Raw genomic sequence first — 20,826 nt, 5'->3', positions numbered from 1 at the left:
ATGCATGTTTATATAGGCATAATCATTTGTTGTATATAATTATCACAAGCATGTGGCTCATATTTACATTCACCAAATCATAATTATGCTTGTTTTTCCAGCTGATCCAAACGGCCACATGCACACCCTCTATATATATAGCTACACGTATACAGTAACAAGATACCAAAAAACTATAATTATGTCAATGGAGTCATTCTCTTGATCCCCTAATAATAATTATTGTTCTTCGTGATTCGAATACTGAATATTCCATTCACATTTCTACTTTTTGCTTCCCAGTACCACAATTGGAACATTATCGCTGCATTTAAGGAATTGTAGTAATGTTTTCAATTTATTGCAACTTTCTCTCCAAGTTTTGTTGTTCATTTCTATTCTCCGCTTAGCTAGGGTGCAATACTGTCACAGAATATAATTAAAACAGACTAGACTAGCAGATTTAGAAATGTATAGCTAACATGCAATATTGTATGAAGAGACATGTGCATTGTGATGACATAATTTTTACGAATTTTACTGCATGTGAAGCACAAATACAGTGATTGTAGTGATTGTATGTGTATAATGTATGCGTAATAATTATAATTATGCATTATTATTATGTATAATTATATATATACTGCGTGAGAATATTAATTGTTGACACTTTCCTACTTCGCTTTCAGTAACATGTAATCATTTGTTTCCCCAACATCTTCTTGTTCGATAATTCTTGCATCCACTATATCTAAAATCCCATTTAAATCGTGATCTTCGTCTTCTGTATCGTTTCTTTTTGAGCATGAGGCCATGGCAGTCTTAATCTTCAAATAGATGTTGTATGTGGTATATATGACCAAATATACCAATGGAAGCAAAATTAGTACGCATTGAACTCCTGCTAAATACGTTACATCCGATTGATTACGTTTATAATTGAAGAACGATATTGCATTGATCATGGCTAGGATTGAGAACAAGAGGGCATCCAAAACGTTGTGCCACTTTTGTCGGTAAGGACAACACACTGCATGTACCATCAACATGAATATCAACTGAGCACCAGTTGCAGTGTAATATGTTTTCAAAGCACTTGGGAACGAAAAGGTAAGAGAAGCACCGAGTCGATAAACGAAATACAGCCCAGCAAAGAAACGGTATTGGTCCTTGAATGCACCCTGAATGGAATCGAACATCGGCTTGATTTTCTCTAAGGGAATGACCTTACATGTAATTTGGACACACTTTGATTCGTTTATCCTCAGCAAAGCGAACAGTTTGTAACACAGTGGGTAGACAATCAAAAGTATTGGAGGTACAACTACAATCGTAAAAAGGAAGAAAAGGGCTGGCAACGCATACTTCAAATGTTCTTTACCCATGAAGGAATACTCTCCATTATAGAAGACGACAGGCTCAAACTTTTGTTTAGTTGTAGGTCCAACGGTCAGTGTTCCAGTAGTTAGAATCATCAGAGACACTCGTGTGCATTCAGAGTAACTCATCACCAGAAATGCTGACAGTCCATTAAGTATGGAATGCTTCAAGTTTAGTTGTTCGTTTTTTAACTGTTTTGATACCTGATAACAGCGAAGTCGGAATGTACATTTCTTTAGGAAGATGACGGTAACAATTACTAGAAACAAGCTGTACATGATAGTGACATACCTAAACGCTAGCATGTCAAGGGCAGTAGCACCTTCCCAAAGGCAAAACGAAGCTTCTTCAAGAGCAACAAATTTGAGTAGAAATACACGATAAACAAGCTTGTGAATCCGTGCCAGTTGTTTTACTTCTTTAGTGAATTGTATAAAGTTTTCACCATCGATTTTAAAAGTATCTATTATTTGCATGAAGAAAATAACACCATTCAAGGCACCAGATGTGAATGACAAGTTGAAGTAAATGACAATAAAGAACAAAACAGTTACCGGAATTATCTCGGACAGAATGTAGAATAACCATCCCAGGTAGCACAAATTATTGGGTTTGCATGAGAATGAAGAAGAGCGATAATATGCAGAGTTATGTTTTTTGCAACTGCCACAAATAATGCCTTTTCTTTTTTCGTTACAGATGTATGGGCTCAAATCGTCCAAAGATACATTTGTTAGTGGGTATTCAGCTGAGGAAAATGTAGTGATGCAAAAACCTTTGGGGCATATCGCAGAAGCTAAGCGGTCCTGTCGTGTCTTAGTCTTATTAATGGTGTATCCCAACCAATACCCATGATGTACGTACGCTGTGAAGTTAGTTTCGCTGCACTTCTCAATTCCATCATAGCTTAATAGTGTAGCCGAAGAACACACACAACTCTTACTGATATTATCATGTATATAACCAGGGGGGCAATCATCTAATTTGACAGACAGTTTGACACAAGATACTCCAGGAGCAGAAAACTGTAAAGTGCCGAAGTCATTTGGATTTCCATATATTGTGATAAAATTGTTGGTAATTATTGAGTGTGTTGAATCAATAAATATACTTCCATTGTTTGAATTCAACACTTCTACTGATATATGAAAAATAACTTCTCCACAAAGTTCATCCACTAGTTTAAGAGGTATCTTGGTAGTTTTGCCAGGTATGGCTTTCAAACATCCGTGCATATCAATACAGTCCTCGACATTCATCACAACGTAATTCTGGTTTGAGTAAATTGTTTCATTCACCATAAACAACATACACATTGAATCTTGCTCACTCGCTAAATCAATTCTTGAAAAATGATGTGGTGCAGAGATAAGCTGTCGTCTAGAACTTACTGCCTCAAATACGAAGTTACCCATGCATTCTAACGCTTCTGGCACTGACACGTTATATAGAAAATCATGTGAACATCTTTCAAGACAGGGCAAAATAGATGAAGCATATATTGAGTCACCTCTTTGTCGAGAATTTTCAAAACCTGCTGTATTATCTTTGAATATGAAGAAAGTTTGGTTTTTGATGCTTTTGGTCTTAATAAAACAAAAAGGCTCAGAAAGTCTGTCAGAAGAATCAACGTATATGGCACCTCCACTTTTCACAGCCCTATTTTTCCAAAACAAAATTGTAGAATACTTCTGAACAATCATCATGGATACTCCTTTCAATCTCAATGCCCCACCATCGATTCCTTGATTGTTAATAAATTTAACATTCGATTGTTTAGCGAAATTCAGTTCAGCTGATGTGGCCTCAATTGCAGTACCATTGTTTCTTTCAAAAAGTATTTCCCCCTCAAAAGTTACCTGGTATCTTGTTACGGTGAAAACACTTTTCGGGCTGCTGAGAAAAGCAGAATGAGTATGGTTTGTAAAACTACAACATCTGAACGTAGGTGTAAGATTAGGAAAATCATCAGCCCTATTATATGTCTCCCAAGGAGCAGTAGCAATATCAAGGGCCATTCCATGTTTAGTGGCGGTATTTCTAGTCCATAAACAATCTTCCAGCTTAATCATGTTTTTCAAATGCAAAGAAGAGAATATTGATGCTCCTCCACCATACCCAGCTGCATTGCCTTTAAACATACAGTTTTGGAATATAATTAAGTTTGCTTTTACTTTTTGTGAGAAACGATGACGAGGAACTGCATAGCCAAACTGTACTCCGCCTCCACCATTTTGGCATCTATTCTCAGTAAAGGTACTATTTTCAATAATAACACAATTGTTCTTTGCATGAGAAATCATAACAAATAGACCTCCCCCACTGGAAGCATAATTGTACAAAAACTGGCACCCTTGAATGCTATATGTACTATTGTAGTGTTTTTTAATAATTTGGCTTCCAAGAATTATTTGCATACCTCCACCTCTTTGGGTAAAGTCATTATATATAGTATTCCCAGCACGATACATTCGATCTACATAATATAGATTGTGGCGAAATATGCAATTCTCAACCATCACAGCACCCTTAATGTTGACAAGAGATAAACCAGTTCCTGTACCATTTTCTATAGTCACATTCATGATGGTTACTTTTTTACCTTCCACGATTTGAACGCTAGCAAGTTGCAACCCATCATCACCATGCACTTTTACTCCACAATTGCGTATAATCAAACTCTCTAACAAAAGGTTAGTAATCCTTGTGAACAATAGACCAGCATTGCCACTTGTACAGTTAATCACTGTTCCATCACCACTGCCAATAATACGAAGGTCGTTTATGTCTGAAATATTTAGTAGGGACCTCAGATTAAATGTACAGTGATCCAGGTGTATATCTGTCTTGCTAGTTACAGTTCTCAATGCTTCAAAGGATACATTTCCTTCATTGCAAGGAACATTCAGATAGTTCCAGTCTTTGTTAGTGGTGAACGAGGGACCAAAGTAAAGGCTAAAAATGACGGCAAAAAGAAGTAGGCTAGCCATTGCTTGTGTATACTACTATATAATTATTTTGTCACAACTAGCTAGTCTGTAGGTGTTATATAGATATATACTAAAGGGCCTGATAATTCCCCACTACAGCTTTGTAACAGGTCAACTTTAGATTAGATTATATAGCTTTCATAAATAACTAATTCAACATTTTCATGTTTTCTTTCTCTTTTCACGATAATCTAGTCTAAAACACACATACAGTCATGTATATATAGGGATTGTAGAGACACAAACGTATCTTATAATTATTATGGACTTGACAGTATCAAACTTGGGATTGTATAATGTTTACTTCAATCAAAAATGTGATGTTATATAATTATGACTGAGCAAATTTGACTATAATTATACTGACATGTGATGTAAGCACAATGACATGCCTTACATTTCCTGCTACAGTGCATGCAGGCTTAAAAATCTGCACCTTTCCTGAGAAATATATTTCGTGTTTCCTGCAAACGTATATACTTAACAAAAGATAGTGCAAAATTTCCCGTGCAGTGTAGGAATCTATAGAATTACACAAAATCCATACACTATAGGAAATTATTAGATCTACCAAAATACCTATAATGTAAGTATTATAGACGTGGAGGATATTAATACCGACTGCTGCACTATAATACACAGTCTATATAGTAGAACTGATCTAGACGACCGTGTTAGTATACTATATACATGCAGTGATACCATGCAGAAGAAGCCCATAAATAATTATACTGAGCTCTGCAGGTGATACCAAGCTGGTGCATGCATGCATGTACATGTATAGCATAATTATTCAAAGCATGCAAACGTATAAAGATATAAGAGAAGCTCTGAGTCGATACGCGAAATACAGCCCAGCATATAATGCACCCTGGATGGAATTGAACATTAGCTCGATTTTTTCCATAATTATAGACTTTACATGTAATCTGCTGGTTCATTTATTCTCAGCAAATCGAACACATGCTGTGAGCTAGTGTGTTCGTGGACTGTCAAAGCATTGGAGGTACAGCTACGTAAACAGGAAGAAAATTAGCGGGTATATAATGCATATTCAAACCCATAAGCTTATAGTCTCCATTGTATAGAAGACGACAGACTTATATACTTGTATATTACTTTATATAGATCTATAGTGTAGGTCCAACTGTCAGTGCCATGCAGTAGTTATATAGTATCATCAGAGACACTCGTGGCATGGGAACTGTGAAATGAAAAAGTACGTTTCTGCATGAGACCGTACAATTACTACATGACATCATTATAATATAGCTTCCCAAAGGCAAAACAAAAGAGCAAACAATTTCAGCAGAAACATTCGATAAACAAACAAGCTTGCTGATCCACGACAGTTGTTTTAACAGGAGTAAACTTTGGGACTATAATTATTATGCCAACACAGTTAATAATTACCGTATATAGCGCGAAATTTCTGAGGGGCTTAATTTTTATAGTATAATTATGGTAGACTAAGTATGGTTTATCATATTATAGTCTCCCGGGCCATATACTATATGATTATTATTATAGTATTGATCTTAATTTTAGAGTGCCTGATTGTACAATCAACTGTACAGTAATACAATGTAGCCTGGTAGCCAGTCGTCTTTTAGCAATGGTGCATGGACAATTGTATAAACGACGCCCCTTTTGCAGTACATTTTTTTCTTGGAAATGCCATCGTTCCGAATTTCCAGAACTCGACGTGAAAACCTGGCTATAATATATAGTCACCATACCAATTCATAATTATGTATGGCGAGACTATGGTTTATCTATATATGCTTCAACCACGAAAACCACGAACATTTTGCCCCACGAAAATTACCAGCTATACGGTATTTTAGGAATAGCCTGAGAAACTACAAATTGACTTTGTTTGGCCTTAATTATAGCTAGCTTTCTAGTCAACATGAGTCCAGTATAGTAAAACTGATACTGGACATCTGCAGGATGCGTTCAAAGACCAATACCGTTTCTTTGCTGGGCTGTGTATTTCGGTTATCAACTAATATTTATTGCTTCGCTTATGTCAGGCTTACGTGTGCAAGTGCTTTAAAAACATTGCTATACTAGATCTACTTATGATCAACTGGATGGTATAATTATGTGTTATTATTTGCGTACATGTACATTGTTTACTTAGTTAACAATAGCTGTAAAGAGACCCTGCGCATTTCTCTTGTTTTTGGTGCATGTATGTCTCTGTTTTGTCAGTTGTTACAATTGTCTATATCGTTGTTAATTAAACCCTTGTCAATCTTGAGCTGACTCTGCCGCTTAGCTATAGTTCTTGCACTCAACTCTGCCAATATAATACATGCAGTGGGTTGCCTTTACGACAAAAGTGGCAAAACATTATTGGTGCATGCACTCTTGTTCTCAATCCTAGCTATGATCAATGGTATTGTTCTTCAATTTGAATGTATTCGGCCCTTACTCATGCATGCAGGCACACAGTACACTAAAAGGCATAATTATTTTAGCGGACCGCTGTATTTCATATATTCGATCTAGCTGTGCATGCTTGAGTTTGTCATACCGTCTTTCTTTTAATTACAGCGCTAATTATGATTTTCCAGTGGCGCACAAAAAAACCATAATTTTAGTTTGGCGCTGAGCTATAAGAACGTAGAGTAGATCTACTATATAGTAGCTGTTTCCAAGAGGCTATCATAATTATATCAATTGTACATGTACTGTATACATTCTTTGCGAACTTTGCGATGGTTGATCAATTCGCATGGTGCTGTAAGGCCATGCAAAGTCAATTTGTAGTTTCTCAGGCCCTCGCGCTTGTAGGACCAGAAAGCCAGAAATCGGAAAAAGCGGAAGTGAAGAGTAAATGAGTGGGCGTAGCAGGGCAATGCATTCCAAGGTTAACCCTTGACTTTGCGCAGATGTAATGAGATGTGCTCTTGCCTGATCACTCTACTACTATCAGTGTAAGTAAGTAGAAAGCTGGCCAGCCTAGTTTTAAGAGTCAGGTAAGTAGACTCTTCATTCTCTTCATTGTCTGCAATATAGACTCGATAATATGGCTAGCTACTTGCACATGTCTGCAGTAGACTCTAGCTAGCTACATGCACAATGACTGAATGAATTATGTCTGTACACAGAGCTAGATTTTGTGTGAATTTAACATTATCATTTTTTAAGGTGTGTTAATTCAGCCAGTCACCTAACTCCTACTTATACTCCCCAATTTATTGTCCTGAGGTTATTTGGCTCTACTGAAACACGCCGAGCCACTTTTCTGACTTTCTGAGAGCCATGATTCGAGAACGGGAACTGGAATAATTATGTTCAGTCCTGATATAATATAGACAAGCACGTATCAGCCAATAAGTTATGTTGAAATACTCAAGTTACTTTAATCGACTGGAACTTGCTAAGAAGCTTTTCTGACTTTCCGAGAGCACTGATTCGTTAACAGGAACCCTGAAAATAATATATTCAGTGCTGGACTAGACATGCATGCAGATATCAGCCAGTATTTGATATAAATTATACTCAATTCTGAGGTTACTTTAATCGACTGGAACTTGCTGAGCAACTTTTCTGACTTTCCGAGAGCTGTGGTTCGTTAACGGGAACCCTGAAAAATAATATATTCAGTGCTGGTCTATAGACATGCATGCAGATATCAGCCAGTATGTTGATATAATTATACTCTTCTGAGGTTACTTCAATCGACTGGAACTTGCTGAGAAACTTTTCTGACTTTCCGAGAGCTGTGGTTCATTAACGGGAACCCTGAAAAATAATATATTCAGTGCATGCTGGTCTAGACATGCATGCATGCAGATATCAGCCAGTATGTTGATATATACTCTTCTGAGGTTACTTTAATCGACTGGAAGTTGCTGAGAAACTTTTCTGACTTTCCGAGAGCAGTGCTTAGTAAACGGAAACCCAGAAAATATATTTAATGCTGGTCTTAGACAAGCAGGTATAGCAGCCAATACGTTGATACACTCTTCTGAGGTTACTTTAATCGACTGGGAACTTGCTGAGCAACTTTTCTGACTTTCCGAGAGCTATGGTTTGTTAACGGGAACCCTGAAAAATAACATATTCAGTGCTGGTCTAGACATGCATGCAGATATCATGCAGCCAGTATTTGATATAATTATACTCAAGTTTACAATTCTGAGGTTACTTTAATCGACTGGAACTTGCTGAGCAAGAACTAGCTGAGAAACTTTTCAGACTTTCCGAGAGCAGTGCTTCGTAAACGGAAACCCAGAAAGTATATTTAGTGCTGGTTTTAGACCAGCAGGTATCAATCAATACGTTGATACACTCTTCTCGGGTTAATTTAATCGACTGGGAACTTACTGAGCAACTTTTTAGACTTTCCAAGAGCATGCAGTGATTCGTAAACGGAACTTGACCCTGAAAATGTTCAGTATACTGTTCTTAGACAAGCATGTATCAACTAATACCTATAATTATAATTATACCCAAGTTTACAATTCTGAGGTTACTTTAATTGACTAGAACTTATTGACTTTCCAAGAACAGTGATTCGTAAACAGAAACCCTGAAAATTAATTTTGTTGAAACACCCCTTAATAATAACATTATAAGGTAAATTCTATACCAGGATCCAACACAGTAATGATACACAAACAATCTTCATTATATAGTCAAGTCCTGTTGTGTATAATTATATTATAGTCTACAGCTATACAATATAGATGTAGGTATATGGATAAGCAGGACGATATCATGAAGTAGGCAGATGATGCTGCAATACTAGAGATTGAAGAAGATATGAGAGTGAGCGAGGAATACTCATAATGTGCTGAATCAGAGGTATACAGGCATATATACACTGTTAAAAATGATGTGTTCTGGAACACACTTTTGGCATGTTGGTATGACACTTTAAATTTGACACCCCTAAAGGTGTTTTGTAACACATAAGCTGTTGTGTGTTGCTGAACACATTGGCAAGTGTGTTATCTAGCACATGCATAGGTGCCTTTAAGCACACTAATAATGGTAAATGTGTTGTCTAGCACATGCATACAGTGCCTTCAAGCACACTAATAATGGTAAATGTGTTGTCTAGCACATGCATACAGTGCCTTCAAGCACACTAATAATGTTTGTCTAGCACATACATACAGTGCATGTGCACCTCGTAACTTGGTTATTTTCAGGACGGTAAGATTACTTCTAGCTTGGTGCTGTTGCAATTTCAACGAAATGTACAAGTCATTTAACACAAATCAAAAACATATATACAACGAACGACTATAATTATACAACGAACGACTATTTAAATGTTAGGATTATTACATAACACATTACTGTTAATGACAGCACATCACATGTTTCCTTTTTGACGAAAGAGCGCACAGCAGCAGTAGCACATTTTGATTGAAGTCATCTTGTATCTCATCTTGTCAGTCCTAAATAATAAATACAATTATGTCTGGTAAGCATATCTATTACTCTACGTACCTGGATACTTTTCTGCACATTTATAGCAGTTAGTATGTCCCAGAGAATAGTCACTTCTATACCCAAACAGTGCTCAAGTCAAGAATGAGGTCAAGTTCTGGGCTGAGTTGTGAGAAAGGCTATATATTATTTATATGATCATATCACACCACCAGCTTACCACATGAATGGCCTTTGGAAGCTCCATGAAGTGCTGCAGTAGTGTATATTCTTCAGGAAAGCTAAATACTCAGTGCAGTTAGTACAGAGCTAAATTGAGTTCTTCTCCAGTTCTTCTTTTTGTTGATTTTAATTAAAGCACACTACATGTGCTTCTAGCCTCAATGCGCATGCGCACACAGAAGGTCTGGACTTAGCCACTTAGCTCTAGTATAGCATGCATGTAGAGATTCTACATGCATTGCAGGCTTCTATATACTATAGCCATACTTTTAGGACCTGGATTTCTGGGTTTGCAAAGTATAAAGCTTCCTTTGAGAGTGATAGCAAGTTGTTTCCCGCATTTGCAGGGACTGCAGCATTTCAACTCTTATTTCACTTGCACATACTTAGCACTCTTGGTGATCTAACTGTACTAAGTGGAACATAAATATTAATTCTGGTATCTGAAAAGTAAAAAGACCTTCTTAATATCTTATATATCGTGTGCTACTTTACACCACTGTATGGATGTCAGAGTGTTCAGTAACACACCATTCTGTTGTGTCACCCGAGTGTGTTCTATTACACTCCAAGTGTGTTGTTGAGCACGACAAACACACGAGTGTGTTCATTAACACACCACTGACATTTACCTACTAAAATTAGTGTGCTACGTAACACCCCATTTTTAACAGTGTAGTTACAACATAAACTGTCGATGTGTACAATGTGTTAATTACGTAATGGTTATGCAATGTTTACTACGTTTATAGTTTTAGTTTTGTGGTAATACGTGCCAGGCCAGTTTCTTAAAATAATCGTCCCCATATTGGAAGGCAAGCATATCCCTACCAACGATCGGAGCGCCCCAATGATAAAGGCTTACTACCATACACATATACCGTGACAATCTGTCAGTGGGTGAAATTGAAACCCATTAACCAACCAGAAAGAAAAGCGCATGTGTTACGTACAGAAGAAAAAGGATGCCATCGAAGGGAGATTAAAAAGAAATTCGAGCATTAGAGGTGCAAAAATAATTATATCAATAGTTCCTGACTCAACCAGAAAATCAAATTAAAGGAAGATTTGAGAAAACCATGCTTTAATAATTACGTCCAGTGCAATCCTTAGCGTCAAGTTCTAATGAGCATGATAGACTATCCTGCATGTAGACATATAATTTAGGTACAATTGCAAGTGGATAATGTCTTGCGCATTGATGTCTTTTCGGAGTATCTCATTTTGCACAAAGCAACAAAGCAATCAGCAGTTGCGTCTCCAGATTTTTTTTGCTGATTTTCAATTTTTGTTGATTTTGGATTTCTGGTTCGGCTTGAGTGTGAAAGACGTTCTGAGTTGTGTGTGTCACTATGACGCTGAAAGTGAAAATTATTTGAAGCAGTGCTATATAATTATACTGAGACATCTCAATCCCAGCTAGGGCAAGGTAACTGCATGCATAAATTGTTTTATGCTGTAATAATTAACAATGTGCATTCTATATATATAATTATATAGATCTGCTATAACTGCAATGCTGTTTAATTTAGGAACCAATAGATTCTGTGAGGTCAGTTGGTATCTGTACACATTGATGGTGTCCTGCATGCATGTGTCCTATGAGCATTATTTATAGAAGAATAGAGTTTGATAATGTCTTCGTTCTTGATGTAATCTGCTGAAGATGTCATGATCAGGTCATTTATGCATATTATATGGGAACATGCAGATAAAAAATTTCAGTAGTTTTAAGCATCTAATAGTGTCATACAATTTGTCTCACTTTTTTCAAAACTCAGCTAGTGTATTTAAATAATTATATAGGGCATACTCTTTCAAACTGGAAAAGCTCTGTTACCTGTATACTGTGTGCATGCATGTGAATAACATTACACACTATTGGTGAACTGATAATTATATGAAAATTATGGCTGAGTGCATGTTATACATGTATACCCATGGCTATAACTATGCCATGGTATTATGTGAGATACCGTATATACGTATTGTGCTAGAAATAATATAGTTACTATATCATTAATATAGCACTATACGTTAACGGCAAGAGTATAAATAATATAAGAAGAGAAGAGTGTCGAACTACCAATACCTCTATACACAAAACTGTTCACAAAGTAACGTGATATCCTGTCAATTGCGCAAGCTTGCGCACACATTACGCAACGCACAGAATTTGTTAGCAGTGAGTAAAGAGTGGAAGTGAAGAGGATCAACCCGACTATTGTCTCTATTTATGATTTTTGTGAAAAGATCGTCTTCTATCAGTGTGCAGTGAGCAGCTCTGAACGTTGAACGCAAACGAATATAGCTAGAATCAGATGTCATTGTACATGCGCCCCTAAAAACGTCACGGTTAACATTTTCTAGGAGATTACAGTATACTTCATCACGTGCGCGAGTCATGTTACTTTGTGTATGATGCCGCTGAGTAAAAATTGTAATGGACAAACACATAACATTATAGGCAGATTGTTAACACTAGCTATAGTTCTGGTAAGTTCTTATGCATGCAGTTCACGATACATCTGTTACAAGGGCATAGGTATAGTGGATTTAGAGAACAGCTTCTTGGGGTTGGCTGCTAGAGTTTTTGCTATAGGTTTGTGTCATAATCAATTTTAGGATCAGGGATTGGTTTTGTAATTGCAGTTCCTCTAGTTTGCATAGCTTGATAGTAGTGTATATTTCCTTAATCCATGCAAGTTTTTAACGTTATGTCTTATTCCTTGGTGAACCAGTTAAGGACGCTGTTGTGGCCGTTGCATGTCTGTATATACAATAGCTGATGTTGTCTGTTTTTAGTTCTATATGAATAGGCAGTTTTAACATAATTATTGGGAGGGTTAGGGAGATGATTGGGTGGAAGTACTGCTGAAGTTATAATTATAGCTTGAATTGTAAAAAAAAGGTTACTTGTGGATCAAATAGGCGGATTATAACTATATAGTTGGCTGTGAGAGAGAATAAAACTAAGAAGTGATCGTCGGAGTATAGTTATATATGGTTGATCCACTATACCGGCCTCTCTTGGTGTATCTGTTAAAATATATAAATCTAGAATATTGCCCTATATATGTGTGAGGGAGGCTATCAGTTGGATAATTAAGTTTCAACGACACAACATTATTTTAACAGCCCCGGCCATATTAATTAAAGCCTGTCTGGTATGTACGTTGTATTATTATCTTGCTTTGTATGTCTACGGGATAGTCCATGCATAATGTTTATTATGAACTTGATGCTATAATTATATAAGGATTGCTTGAATGCATTGGATCGTTTATTCTCAAATCTTCCTTTGATTTTCTGGTTGAGTCGAGAACTATTGATATAATTATTTTTGCACCTATCTTCGCTTATGCCAGAACACTTCATGGAATCTCTTTCTTTGACAGACTTTTCGTCAATGGTTGAAACACCTGTGGCTTGGTGTATTTAATTATAATTATGGTGTAAACAAATTATTGACATAATTATTCATTTTATATACTGACAGATTAATTGTCACGGTATGGTCACGGTACGGCCACGACAGTAGTAAGTCTTTTTTATTGGGGCGCTCCAATCTTTGGTAGAGATATAATTATGCTTGCCTTCTATAAAATGTAAGCAACATAAATTACTGTGTCAGGAAGTGCTTTGGATGCACCAGAATCACCTGCGGGGGGCTTCAGCCTCACCCCCATTTTCCTATCGCCTATATAATTATATAGGCCGGCCTTGCATTACAGCTATATAGGACATATAATTATATCTAGAGACGATGGTGTACAATCTACAAGCTTAACTATAGCGATTATCATCTACTTGCAATGTAGTTTATGTTGTAACTATATACGCCTGTATTTATCCAGTGAGAGTTTTTCTCACTCTCTCTCATAACTGTCTTTCAATCGCAGCATCATCACTGCCTACTTCATTGTCACTGCTCGTCCATATACTTATTGTATATAGGACTGGTGTAGACTACGTATATATACACTGCCAGGACTGAGGATTGTTTGTGTATACTGTTTTGCATGGATCCTGGTATAGAATTTAGTCTACACCCATGACACACACTATATTATATCAAATTATCAAGACAATACACAGTAATACATCTATTCAAGCAAAACCTATAGTAATTAGCTGCTGACAACACACTATATATAGATGCATGCATGGTCATGCAACAAACCAGGTACACACCAGTCTATCAGCCCAGCAAAATGAAATTATATAGTATAGAGTCTACGTATAGTCCTATACACTTTGATTCAATCTCTATAGCCAGAACTCAATATAGTTTCTCATGATTGAATCTTCTGTCACGAACTTACTCAAAAGGCTATCTTTGCACTGAGCCGTGAATAATAATCTTGCATCTAGTGAAATATTGTAATCAACATTTGAATTACTGCCCATGGAACGTCAAGAGTCGTTCTATAGTTGAGTAAAGTAACAATAACTGAAGGTATGGATGGACTGACTGCCTGCATTGCTTGTCCGAGAAATGCTTTTTATGAATTACGGTTGAATCACTACTCATGGAAAGTCTGAAAAGTTGCTCCAGGATCGAAGTTCCATGCAGTCGATTAAAGTATAGCCTCAGAATTGTAAACTTAGGTATATCAACATAATTACTGGCTGATACCTGCTTGTCTATATAGGACCAGCACTGAATATATTTTCTGGGTTTCCGTTTACGAATCACTGCTCTCGGAAAATCAGAAAAGTTTCTCAGCAAGTTCCCAGTCGATTAAAGTAACCTCAGAAGAGTGTATCAACGTATTGGCTGCTACCTGCTTGTCTAAGACCAGCACTAAATATATTTTCTGGGTTTCCGTTTACGAAGCACAGCTCTCGGAAAGTCAGAAAAGTTGCTTAGCAAGTTCCAGTCGATTAAAGTAACCTCAGAATTGTAAACTTGAGTATATATCAACATACTGGCTGATATCTGCATGCATGTCTATAGACCAGCACTGAATATGTTATTTTTCTGGATTCCCGTTAACAAACCACTGCTCTCGGAAAGTCAGAAAAGTTGCTTAGCAAGTTCCAGTCAATTAAAGTAACCTCAGAATTGTAAACTTGAGTATATATCAACATACTGGCTGATATCTGCATGCATGTCTATAGACCAGCACTGAATATGTTATTTTTCTGGATTCCCGTTAACGAACCACTGCTCTCGGAAAGTCAGAAAAGTTGCTCAGCAAGTTCCAGTCGATTAATTAAAGTAACCTCAGAATTGTAAACTTGAGTATATATCAACATACTGGCTGATATCTGCATGCATGCATGTCTAGACCAGCATTGAATATATTATTTTTCAGGGTTCCCGTAACGAACCACTGCTCTCGGAAAGTCAGAAAAGTTGCTCAGCAAGTTCCAGTCGATTCAAATAACCTCAGAAGAGTATATATCAACATACTAGCTGATATCTGCATGCATGTCTAGACCAGCACTGAATATATTATTTTTCAGGGTTCCCGTTAACGAACCACTGTTCTCGGAAAGTCAGAAAAGTTGCTCAGCAAGTTCCAGTCGATTGAAGTAACCTCAGAATTGTAAACTTGAGTATATATCAACATACTGGCTGATATCTGCATGCATGTCTAGACCAGCACTGAATATATTATTTTTCTGGGTTCCCGTTAACGAACCACTGCTCTCGGAAAGTCAGAAAAGTTGCTCAGCAAGTTCCAGTCGATTAAAGTAACTTGAGTATATCAACATAACTTATTGGCTGATATACTTAATTGCTTGTGTATAGACCAGGATTGAACATAATTATTCCAGTTCCCGTTCTATAATCATGGCTCTCAGAAAGTCAGAAAAGTGGCTCGGCGTGTTTCAGTATAGAGCCAAATAACCTATGCAGAAGTTATTTGGCTCTATGGACAATAAATTGGGGAGTATAAGTAGGAGTTAGGTGACTGGCTGAATTAAAAATGATAATGTTAAATTCACACAAAATCTAGCTCAGTGTACAGACAAAATTAATTCAGTCATTGTGCATGTAGCTATAGCTAGAGTCTACTGCAGACATGTGCTAGTAGCTAGCTATTATATCAAGTCTATACTGCAGACAATGGAGAGTCTACTTAAAACTAGGCTGGCCAGCTTTCTACTTACTTACATAGACTAGTAGAGTGATCAGGCAAGAGGATATCTCTGTGCAAAATCAAAGGTTAACCTTGGAATGCATTGCCCTGCTACGCCCACTCATTTACTCTTCACTTCCGCTTTTTCCGATTTCTGGCTTTCTGGTCCTACACGCGCTTGGAAATTATAAATATCACGTGACCTCAAATTAAGAGGATAAATTTGTATGGTTTTTGGTCATGAATATAATTATGACTAAAATTAATTAGTAAAAATTATGCACTTCCGCTTATTGAGGAAGTTAGGGGTGTGTTTCAATTAAAATTCTATGAATATCATTATTATAAACAAATGCATCAATCGGCTTGCTATTTTAGGAACAATAGCCTGAGAAACTACAAATTGACTTTGCATGGCCTAATTTAGAAGTAGATACAGTATCTCTATATAAATTATCATTTTTGTATAGCCCAAAAAAATGAAGTACATGTATAGACAAAAGTACTAGCTACGATGGAAGATTAAACATTCATTTGCTATTAGTCTTTCTCCCCACCACAAAAGCAATTGCTTTACAATCATTGAGAATATTTTGAGCTTCATTCGGAATTGGGAATACATCACTAAACTCGACCGAAAATCCAGCTTGTTTGAAAGAGCTCGTCACATTTTCAAACGTAAGACCCAAATTAAACATCTTCTCCTCTCCATTAATATACCAGCTCTCTTCCAGCGAAATCAGGCTAGTTAGGTATCCTTGGGGTCGGACCAGCTTGCATAGTCGTAGAAGCGTTTCTTGATAGCTCTCAATCGTTTTGCATACGACTTCACAACAGAAGTTGAAAGAGATGACATCAAACCATTCAAAACGATCACCAATATCGAGAATTCCGTTGGGGTCTTCTTTGAGAATATCACATGTTACAATCGTCTTGATTTTACTTCGTAGCGACGTCACTCGACTTTGTGATTCACCAACCTTGCCCTCTAATGATCCCACAATGTGATTAAAGTATGGAGTCCAATCATGAGCTTCAGCATCTTTATTTACCCAGAGCTCCACCTGTTCGAGATTCCGTTTGGAAAAGTCAGCGAAAGTGATGTCGGCAAAATATGGTGCAGCACTTATGAGAGGGTAGATTACGGGTCCACCACCTAGCTCGAGAAGCCTTGCTTTAGTGGGATCCCAAGAGCTATGGAACGTTTGGTAAAAGTGGTGGTAGCACTGGAGGTAAAATGGCTGCACTCCTCTCTCCTCATCAATGATGCCATTGGGAGCAACAAATCTTCTCTGCAAGTAGGTCTTTGCATTAAAGTGTTGATACTTCTCAGGTTCTGCTGACATTTTCAACACAGTCTTTGGTGGGTTTGGTAAATGCAAAGAAAAGTGGGCGTAAGCTTATCTCTATTTGGCATCTGAGATACACCCACTTTTCTTTGCAAGTCCACCCAATTTAATTTAGATTTTCAGACTCAGAGAGCTGCAAGGCACAGATTTATTTGCTGGAATGGCCACTAAAGAGCAGAACCAAGGTATAAAGAGTGTCATGTTTACTATAAAGGTTAAACCCAATGATTGCTAAAGCATCTTAAAACCCTCATTGGTGATTGCTAACCTTGTGTGCTTGCTTATCTATTTTCAGAGCTCACAATTGACGATCTGAAGACAGAAATGAAACTGACTGATGAGCAGCTCAATACAGCAATAAAGGAACCAGATCTACCCGAGTTAGCAGCATGTTTCGATAACACTGATGATTATCTTGAAAAGCTGGAGCTATCACCTGGACAGAAAACTGACGTAAGCGAAGTGAAGGCTAAAACACGTCTAAACCGCACTCAAGCCGGAATGAAGCTTGCCCTAGAATACTGGCAGAACAAGAACCAACTACAAGCCACCTTCCAAGCTCTGCTACTCATCATACTCTCTCTGCTCAATGGAGACGTTGCTGTTCGAGTGTGCAAGTACTTGTCTGACAAATGTGAGTCTGTCATGTGAGAGTGTGGTCATTGTGGTACCATACGTTGTGGGAGTGATTGCAACCAAATAAGGGACAGTCAACTTATTTTATTGCTTCGCGTACAATTATTGAGATAATACTATATTACCAGGAATGGTACTCACCTATTGTTTTGTTTCCCCAGACTCCATCACCTCGTGTCCCCCCTCCCGAGAGAGGGTCCTGCTGAATCACAAGCTGTCCTCGTACAGGGACTACCTACAAAGTCGCTACAGAACACAAGTATCCACATCAGTCACACAATGGCCTCCCGTCCCAACAAACAAAGTCTTCAAGCTGGCCATGATTCAGAAGGAGGAAATTCAGAGAGGAAAAATCAATGATGAATTTTTTAGACTATCAATCACAGGAAAAATCGACGATATTTTACTTCAAAAGTCTCCGGTTAACTTGATAAATATTTTCTCAGAGATTAGAAATAGACGAAACTTTGTGTTGATTGAAGGAGCTCCAGGCTCTGGCAAAAGCACCCTTGCTCTACACATCTGTCAGGAGTGGGCAAAAGGAAAACTGTTCCAAGAATTCGATATTGCAATCCTCGTGAGACTGAGAGATCCCCTCGTTAGAGAAGCAAAGAAAATTGCTGACATACTTCCCTGCATTGATACGGCCGTGGCTAATGAGACAGAGGCAGTAATAAAATCACTGTATGGCAAAGGTGTACTGTGGGTGCTAGACGGATGGGACGAGCTTCCTTCTGACCTCCCTAGAGACTCCATCATCAACAAACTAATCCGACCAGATATGTCACGAGAAAGTCCGCTACACGAATCCGCCTTGATTGTAACATCTCGACCGTCATCCTCGGCTGAGCTCCACCCACTAGTCTCGTCCAGGGTGGAGGTGTTGGGGTTCACTCCTCATGAACTAGAACAGTATTTCACTGAGTGTTTGAAAGGTGACTCACAAGCTGTGCAGACTCTACTGGAAAGAATTCGAGAGAACCCAGTGGTAGAAGGTAGCTGCTACCTCCCCCTCAATGCGTCCATTGTCGTTAATTGCTTCCTTTCTGATAACCACTCACTCCCAACATCCAACCACGGGATATTCACATCTGTTGTCCAGAGCACTCTCAAGAGATACCTCCAGGATAGGTTGGGGAAAACCACTTCAGTGGGAGACATCACATTTCCACACTCACTGCCCTCAGAAATCAAAACACCGTCCGTACAAATGTGTCAACTTGCATATTATGGGATTGAAAAAGACAAAGTGACATTTACTGACAATGATTTGGCCGCTCTTCGCATTACGAAGGAGATTTCAAAAGTTGGATTATTACAAACTGTTCCCAGTATCATTAGCGATGGTCATCTGGTTTACTACTGCTTTCTCCACCTGTCTATTCAAGAGTTACTAGCAGCAATCCACATCTCTCTCATGTCTCCCAGGAACCAAATTTCTGTATTTCAGAAGCTGTTTGGTAATCCTCGATTCAGCGCAGTCTTCCAGTTTTATGCTGGTGTCACCAAACTGAGAACTAGTAGACCAATCCTCAGCAAGCTACCTCGATTCTTGTGTCCATTTCCAACATCTGTTTTTGATCTGGTCAGAAAGGTTGTCAAAAGTGAGAATAAGATAAATGATAATGATATTTATGTTAAGCCAAAACCTCTCTTGTTGTCCCTCATCAATTGTTTGTACGAAGCTGAAGACTCGTCACTTTGTGTGTTTATGGCCACACTTCTTAATCATGATCTAGATCTTAATTTCACTACAATGAATCCCATTGACTGCCTCTCTGTTGGATATTTCGTATCAGCTTGTTCCAACACCAGTAATGGATTCACACTTAGCCTCGAAAATTGCTGTATTGGTGACCAAGGCTGTAAATTTCTGGCCCGAGGACTTTCCAAGTGTCCCTTCGAGATTAGTCTTAATCTTCATTATAATGATATTCATGAAGATGGGATACACCACATCGCTGAGGTGATCAAGAACACTAGTTCAATATCTTTGTCTTATAATGCCATTGGCAATAGTGGGCTTAGCGCACTCTGTGAGGCCTTGTCAACTAACAAATCATTAAAGTATCTCAATCTCTCCAACTGCTCACTATCTCTCAACAATCACGGAGCACTCCCTCGACTACTGAGCACAAACACTACTCTTAAAGACCTTTATTTGTCACACAATATTATTGGTAACACTGAACTGAGGTATATCTGTGAGGCCTTGTCAACTAACACATCATTAAAGAGACTGCACCTGACCAATTGTTCACTAACAATATCAGAGGACAATGGAGCTGCCCTCTATCAACTTCTGAATGCCCTCGAATTTCTTTATTTGTCTTATAACACAGTGACTAGCTGTCGTCACATTGCTGCTGGACTTGCAGTCAATAAGACTCTGAGAACATTGAACTTGAGTCGCTGTAATCTGACTGATCAGAGTATCGAGGAGCTATCAACTGGACTGATTAACAAGATTACAACACTGTACATTGAAGGTAACGACTCAATAACAGAAGATGGAATGAAGACACTTGCCAGACATCTAACCACCCACTGCCCTGAACTGACACGATTGTGGATACCTTATCACCTAAGATCCTGTATCGAGATAGTATTCAGGGACGCTAACAAAGAGAGAAAGAGAAATGGACTGCCTGAGATTTACGTGGCAATCTGATATCAACCATGATTTTACTTGATTTTATTCTGCCATAATTATTCAATGATAATTTAAATGCTAAATCATGTATAATTATAGTCTAACTATTT

At 37.9% G+C, this 20,826-nt stretch overlaps 2 protein-coding genes, 1 long non-coding RNA gene and 1 pseudogene across 3 annotated transcripts; 1 reads left to right on the top strand and 3 right to left on the bottom strand.

Moving 5' to 3' along the window:
• The window catches only part of LOC135338967 (protein EFR3 homolog B-like), a 90,304-nt pseudogene that overhangs the window by 29,885 nt on the left and 39,593 nt on the right, over positions 1-20,826 (bottom strand).
• On the bottom strand, positions 484-4,437 carry LOC135338771 (uncharacterized). The gene has a single exon (XM_064534855.1). It carries the CDS (start codon positions 4,347-4,349, stop codon positions 654-656), a length of 3,696 nt encoding a protein of 1,231 aa, XP_064390925.1. The 5' UTR covers positions 4,350-4,437; the 3' UTR covers positions 484-653.
• Positions 9,535-10,659, bottom strand: LOC135338783 (uncharacterized). Its single transcript, XR_010395748.1, has 3 exons — positions 9,985-10,659; positions 9,825-9,926; positions 9,535-9,772 (listed from the first exon to the last, which is right to left on the bottom strand). It is a non-coding gene; the product is annotated as an uncharacterized LOC135338783 (long non-coding RNA).
• LOC135338775 (NACHT, LRR and PYD domains-containing protein 3-like) lies at positions 17,527-20,791 on the top strand. Its single transcript, XM_064534861.1, has 3 exons — positions 17,527-17,612; positions 17,723-18,061; positions 18,225-20,791. The coding sequence occupies exons 1-3, from the start codon at positions 17,588-17,590 to the stop codon at positions 20,732-20,734; spliced, it is 2,874 nt and encodes a 957-aa protein (XP_064390931.1). The 5' UTR covers positions 17,527-17,587; the 3' UTR covers positions 20,735-20,791.

Source organism: Halichondria panicea, chromosome 7, assembly GCF_963675165.1.
Source record: "Halichondria panicea chromosome 7, odHalPani1.1, whole genome shotgun sequence".
Classification (NCBI taxonomy): domain Eukaryota; kingdom Metazoa; phylum Porifera; class Demospongiae; order Suberitida; family Halichondriidae; genus Halichondria; species Halichondria panicea.
The sequence above is the reverse complement of the archived record's forward strand: the minus strand, read 5'-3'. Positions and strand labels throughout refer to the sequence as shown.